General features: G+C 42.0%; 1 protein-coding gene across 1 annotated transcript; it reads right to left on the bottom strand.

Moving 5' to 3' along the window:
- Positions 1-6: 6 nt before the first annotated feature.
- On the bottom strand, positions 7-6,089 carry LOC110392083 (olfactory receptor 10A7-like). The gene is made up of 2 exons (XM_021384039.1): positions 5,978-6,089; positions 7-4,356 (listed from the first exon to the last, which is right to left on the bottom strand). The coding sequence occupies exon 2, from the start codon at positions 4,132-4,134 to the stop codon at positions 3,010-3,012; it is 1,125 nt and encodes a 374-aa protein (XP_021239714.1). The 5' UTR covers positions 4,135-4,356; positions 5,978-6,089; the 3' UTR covers positions 7-3,009.
- Between the last annotated feature and the right edge of the window lie 851 nt (positions 6,090-6,940).

Here is a 6,940-nt window from a genome sequence, read left to right as displayed (position 1 = left end):
ATGGACTGATCCTTCTGGGGGGTATTTGGGACAGCTAACCTGGACTCGGTTGCCACAAGGCTTCAAAAAAACTCCCCGACGATTTTTGATGAAATACCCCACAAGGACCTGGTTGAATATCAGAACCAACACCCTGAGTTTCAGCCAACAAGGCTCAAATCTGCCAGAAGGAGGAGCAGTATCTGGGATGCATCACCCAGGAAGGAACCAGATGACTCTCGGCAAACAGGATCAGCGCTATCACGCAGATACCGGTCCCTGTGGAGGGAATGGCTTCTGTGAGGGTGGGGGGAGGAAGAACAGTTCAGCTAGATTCGGCTCACAAAATAGACTTGCAAAACTGCAAACCTTGTGAATCTAGATAACACTGCTGCACAGTGTAACAAAAATTGTTCCAGTCTTTACAAGCTAAATCTTTTCATCGAGTCGGCACGGGCCCCCGAGCACTGCAAAGTGCGAGGTGACCCGTCGCCAGCCAGCTAAATAAAGCTTGCATACGGAATTCAAACTGGGTTGAGTGAGTCTGGTGGTTGGTGTTCACTGCGGGCTAACAACTGCTGCTTTTCTGTCTGCAAATTCTATTTATAAGAACACTGAGCATATCTCCCTGAAACAGGCAGATGCACACACACAGGACATGCAGGACAACACCTAAACTGCCACCTGATCTTTTTCCCATGCTCAAATTGTTGCCTGTTAGGGCAGAATCGTTAACTGTCTTTAGAAGAATCCCAGCTCCTTGAAAGGAATTGTCATGTTCTTCTGGATTATGGTCACACTGAGGTCCTTGGACACGTGCGCTCCCTGGGCCACTGGTAACCATACCAGCTTCAGCCACTTCAGCCACTCAGCCACAAACAAGATGATGTGAGTTTGTCCAGTGACGGGGAGAGAGATTTTGGTCAGATACATTATTTGCAGAGCTAAGTGACATCTATTTTCCTCCAGAAGATCACAGTTTTCATTGTACTACTCAGACCTACTACTCCACAGCATCAAAACTCTATAAATAGAGAATACTTGCCTGAAACTCTGCATTTCCTTTTCCTGCTTGATGCTTCCTAGTCTTGGAAGTTCAGCTTTTGGAGTTCAGCCTCGGCCTGATTGATTCTCTCTGGTTTCTTTCATGCTCTATAACAAAGTTCATCGGCTTCATACTTGGAAGTGATCTCTTACTTGCAGAAAGTCTTCTTCATAATATTCTAAACTTTTGATAATCCCTCAGACTGCAGATTCCAGTCACTAGGCCTGTAGCTGGAGCCACTTATACCTCCTGTGGTCTGCTGATGTCTTTTCAGACCCATTGTTCCAATTAACCCAAGGCTTTACTAGCACTTAAGTGCCCACAAAATGTGGTAGAAGTCTGCTTACAAATTTATCACTGGAGGTGTATTAACAAAAGGCTCAGTTTTACTTAAGTTTAGTTATGATCATGAGACCCCCACCTCCAGAGATGACTATTAAAATTCACTGAAGCTTATGTACAGTTTGCAACAAAATGCTATGTAAGTACATGCAGTCATATTGTTACACCTGACCTGAGTCTGCAAACCGGAGCTTCCAGTGAGAGGGACATGTGTGGGTCTTACGCTGGCCTCGGTCTTCTATTATGTCTCCCTGAGACCTTGCTCTGCTCTGAAGCTAAAGTTTGTTCTTGTCACATAATCAGTTTGTTGCTCCTGATACATCCGGTGGAAGTGCTCAGGCCAATGTCTACAGCTCTGTGCAGAGACAAATTGATTTTTTTGAGCTTCCAGTCAGAACAGTTAACTCTTCCCTTGCTGAGCAGAGGGAAGCAATTAACCTTTTCCTCACAGCCCTCTTCCTTGTCTGGGTCTGGCAGAGACAGATCACTCATGCGGGTACACGCACGACACTGTTGGGGTTCATGAGCACACGCACATTCATGGGTCCTCCAAGCACTGGCAGAGCACCTCTTGTTTGCCCTGTACCCCTGTCTGGATCTCAGCCTGTAACCCTCCCCACACATCCCCTACTTGCCAGCTTGTTTCTCGCTGCAAGCACACATTCTTGCCATGGGCCCCTCACATGCATGTGCCCCCCTGGATGCCTCACACAGGCTCTGTGTCTGCCTGGTAACCCTCCCCAAACCCAGCAACTGTTACTGTCTAGTTGTAGACACCAAACAGACAGCACCCATACTTTCATTCCACTTGCACCTTGCAGTTGTGGGTTCCCCAGCACGGACCCCCTGCCTGTCTGAGAGCAGACCCAGGGTCTCCTACTGGACAGCACTTCAGCTTGAAGCTTGCTAGTGACTTACATGCATACACTCCACAATGAATGGTTTGGGAAAGGTAAACACTTGCCCAAAGCTGTTATCAGTGGATATTATTTCTTCATCCCGGAGCCCGGGGCAGTCTGATTTGGTGGGTGGCAAACAGCCCACGGTAGGGGGATTTGAACTGGATGATCTTTAAAGTCCCTTCCAACCCAAGACATTCTGTGATTCTACCTTTCCTTTCCGTTGCGTTCCCAACACCTTCAAAAAAAAAAAAGAAGTCTCTAAAACAAGGGAAGTAACTTATTCATCACTTCCATTCTGTAGGTTTCTTTTGTGCTGGAAGGAATGGAATATCATATATCATATACAAAAAAGATAAAAAGCAACCCATCTACGCACCATCAATTTGAATATGCTTAACACAAAACACTCACTGTAGAAGAATATTTCTTAAGTGAGAAGAAGCTGAAGCTCCCATAGTGAAAGTAACATCTTCAGAACCGAGTGCCTGAATAAGACATGGCAAGTGGGGTAGCTTTTGATTGCTTCAGTCTAAAAGAAATGTCTATTATAAACTACTTCCTCAAGAGGACAAAAAAGAAATGAAAATTCTAAATTGTTTAGCACTGATTGATTACATGAATAAAGACAAAATATTCAGAACTATAAAATGTCCTTGTGTTTCTAGCTGTTTAGCAAGCCTTACACAATGACCTAAGCAGACATAGCACATTTAAGCACCACATTCATGTACAAGAAAAGATTCATTTCTTCATCAGCTCAGACATTATTCTGATTAGCACTGCTTTCACTTCCTTATTCCTCAGGCTGTAAATCAGGGGATTTAGTGTGGGGATTATAGCTGTATATATGAGAGCTAAGACTTTCTTAGTGTCCTGTGAATTACCGGACTTAGGCCGTAAGTAAATCAAAGTCCCACTGCCATAATAAAGCGTTATAACAATAAGATGTGAAGAACAGGTGGAGAAGGTCTTACGTCTGCCCTCTGCAGAGGAAATCTTGAGGATGCTGGAGATGATGCAGGCATAGGATACCAGGATAAGACAAAACGGTGTAAAGATGACTAGCACCGTGGCTGTAACTATCTGCTTTTCATACATGGAGGTGTCAGTGCAAGAGAGCACAATGAGTGGAGGAATATCACAGAAGCAGTAGTTAATCTTGCTGGGCCCACAAAACGGCAGTGTGAACACCCAAGCTGTCTGTACCACAGACACTACATTACCACTGCAATATGACAGCAAGACTAGGGAAAGACTAGCTCTTCTGTTCATTATGATGGCATATCTAAGGGGGTTGCATATGGCCACGTACCGGTCATAGGCCATAGCTGCCAAAATGTAGCATTCAGTGGCCCCCAAGAAAATCACAAAGTAGAGTTGTGTGGCACAGCCCACATAGGAAATTTTCCTGTCCTCTGACCGGAAGTTTACCAGCATCTTGGGGACAACTATGGATGCTGTGGAAATATCCAGGAAGGAAAGGACCCGGAGGAAGAAGTACATGGGCATATGGAGGGTGGGATGCAATGTGACCAGGAAGATGAGAAGGTTCCCAGTGATGGTGAAGGTGTAAATCAAGCAGAACGTGAAGAACAGCAAGCTCTGCAGTTCTGGGTGGCTGGACAATCCAGAGAGGACAAATTCTGTCAGAAGGGTGTGATTTTCTAGTTCTCGTCCTTCAGTTGGCTTCATCTGGGAAGAATCAAACGGATAGAGTGCCAGAGGGCTAGTCAGTACACTGAAATCAGGGTGCTTCAGCCAATTAGTCGCTGAAGCAAAGAGTCTTGGGAAACCCATCTGGCAGTCAAAACGTTCACAATGCAAAGAAAGTAAAACCAAAGCAAAACAAAGCAGAACCAAATGCATATCCTTTGCTTATTGTCTTTTAATGGAGGAAAGGATAATAAGCAGCAAAGATACCCATAGAGAACACTAATGAAAGAATAAAGGGTGAAGCTCATTACCGTCTGCTTCATTAGTCACACTGGCTCATTACCCAAGGAATGCCACTGTGCGTGTGATGCAGATGGATAATCCATGCAGTCATCCATGGTAGCTTGGTGTTTTCTTACTGCCTTGAAGGAGAAACTGATGCACAGAGAAAGAGAAGAAATCAGACTACCATAGCAGAGAAGAGCCTAGCTCAAAGAGCCTAACTGCAGGAAAAACACACTCGGAGTAAAATTAATGCCCTACAATGCAAAACCAAGTGCCCTCTGTCTATCTTCTGTTAATGGAGGAAGAGATAATCAGGGAAAATATCTATAGAGAACCCTAATAAAGCATAAAGGGTGAAGCTCTTTACCGTCTGCTTCATCATCCACACTGGCTCATTACCCTCAGTTGTACCACTGTGTGTGCAATGCAGACGGATTATTAATGTAATACTGTGCCACTCATGGCAGCTTCGTGTTTTCTTTCCATCCTTGATAGTAAACTGATGCACAGAGAAAGAGAAGAAATTAGACTACCACAGAGGAGAAAATGGACATTAATTCTGCGTTCTCCAGGCTCAACCTTTGTTACATACAGGGAGGACACTTCACCAGACTACACTAGGTAATCTCAAGGCACAAGATGTTCTTTGGAGGCAGAAATGTATCCTTATATGGGGATCTTGTCAACAAACCACAGCACATAGCAAATCATCAAACTAAGAACAATACACACAACTCTATTGTGAGCCAGTCTCTTGTTCTTCTCACTTAATCCTAGGCTCTAATTCTGGCATTCAACAATTTGTCTTGCATCTTTCTGGACACTACTGGGGAAGGACTTGAAGATATGTCCAGCTTTTTCCTCATTGACGTGGAAAAAAACCAGAATTTGATTGCGCAGTACAAAAGCTCATAGAATCATTGATTGTTAATTGTTTGCATTTACTTGACATCTCTTTTGCGGAAATGTTGCAGTCTGTTTCATTATTAGACTCCTCTGGGATTTTTCTCTTCTCATGTCAGAAATTTCCACTGCAGAGACAGTAACACACCCAGTGCTGTGGTGAATCAAACCACTAATATTCCTTTTTTTTTTTTTTTCACTGAGAAGCAGCCAGTTAATCAGTAGGACTTCATGTTCCCTTAGTCTGTTGCTGTTGACTTAAATTACTCGACATCAATTTTTAGCCACTGGGTTTTCTAACATGAACTGAGAAGCAAAACAAGTGTGAGATGGAGCCACTGATGAATTTAGGTTTCAAAAGAAGAAAAAACGAGAATTTTGAACACTTTCAGGATAGTAAGGATCCTTTGAATTCAAAGATAAACTGCTTAATCATACAATAAATGTGAATTTAAAGGTGAATTAATGTCCTATTTCCATGTCCAATGGACACTTCTGATAACCTTTCTTATTGTCATTGAAATGGAGAGTGAGCATTACAAAAATAAAGAAAAATGGAAAACGTTCTTATATACCTTCCATGAAAACAATTTTAGAATGCTTTCTTTAGCATGTTAAAGTGACATAGCTGTAGCAGAATCAGTTGAGCTATGTTTCTTGATCTTACTCAAGATAAAAATCTGTGTCACTCTAGTAATTCTTAAAAGAGAGTTCCAAATTTTGAGCTTCTGATGCTAGGTAAAGATATGTTAAAAGCAAATAAACAAACAACAACAACAGAAACACTACTTTATACATTTTGAAGACATCTGCTTTCAGTTTAAGAATAATGCATCTTTGATTTCCACAATCAATGCCTCTTAGTTACCTGAAATTTCTGTAGGAGATTCAGATCAACTCTCGTGACTAAGCAGCTGAATGATGTTGACGGGCATTCCCTCTAAAATGCAAGTGGACAATCTTCATTTATTTTCCCTGGAAATAAAATGAATCTCATTAGATGCTGCTTATAAGATGCAGCTATGAAATTCAAGCGTGTGGCCAAATCTAGGTGAACAGGCCTATATGGATTTAGGACAGCTGTCCGGGTGACCATCAGATGGAGATGTGAATTGACAGTATTCTAGTGATATGGAAACCCTCTGGTAACAAACATTGTTCCTTTCATCAGATAATAGATGTTACACAAATAGAAGGGAAATAGGCTGCCGTTGTTTTCTCTTCTAAGCTCCTCAAATAAACAAGAACTGGAAGTAAACCTGACTTGCCTCTTACTTTCCTGTTCTATGCACTTCTGAGCATCTGTGGCAATCAGAAGCTCAGAACTGCTTTTGATCTGACCATAGGGACCTTACTGGTTTGTTATTGTCTCCAATCACTTTCCTCAGGGTTTTTACATTAGACTGAACAATTTGCTGGGAAGGTCCCAAAATCCACATCTGTATTTGAGATAGGGATCTAAAAGATTCTTTCATTTAGAAGATTTACAGACTCTTAAGTATGATTTTATTTATCTTGAGTAGGATAACTATTATAAGGAAAGATGTAAATATCATACAACAGAAAGGCTAACAGACATCCAAGGTTTTGGGGTTTAAAACTACCTTATGACTTTCCACAATGAAACTTAAACATACTGTATAGAGCTATTGGACTGACAACTCATATAGACAGCTAACATTGCAGATTTAAAATCTTATTTTAAATGCAGAAACTGTTCTGCCACAGCTTGAATAGTCTGTGGCATTAGCACAGTATATATTTTCCATGGAACATCAGGCATTATTTCTCCTAAGCACGATAAATGGAATTAATCTGTCCTTAACTTGGA

The sequence above is a fragment of the Numida meleagris genome, unplaced genomic scaffold, assembly GCF_002078875.1.
Source record: "Numida meleagris isolate 19003 breed g44 Domestic line unplaced genomic scaffold, NumMel1.0 unplaced_Scaffold944, whole genome shotgun sequence".
In the NCBI taxonomy this organism is placed as follows: domain Eukaryota; kingdom Metazoa; phylum Chordata; class Aves; order Galliformes; family Numididae; genus Numida; species Numida meleagris.
This window is presented reverse-complemented; position numbering and strand designations above follow the sequence as displayed.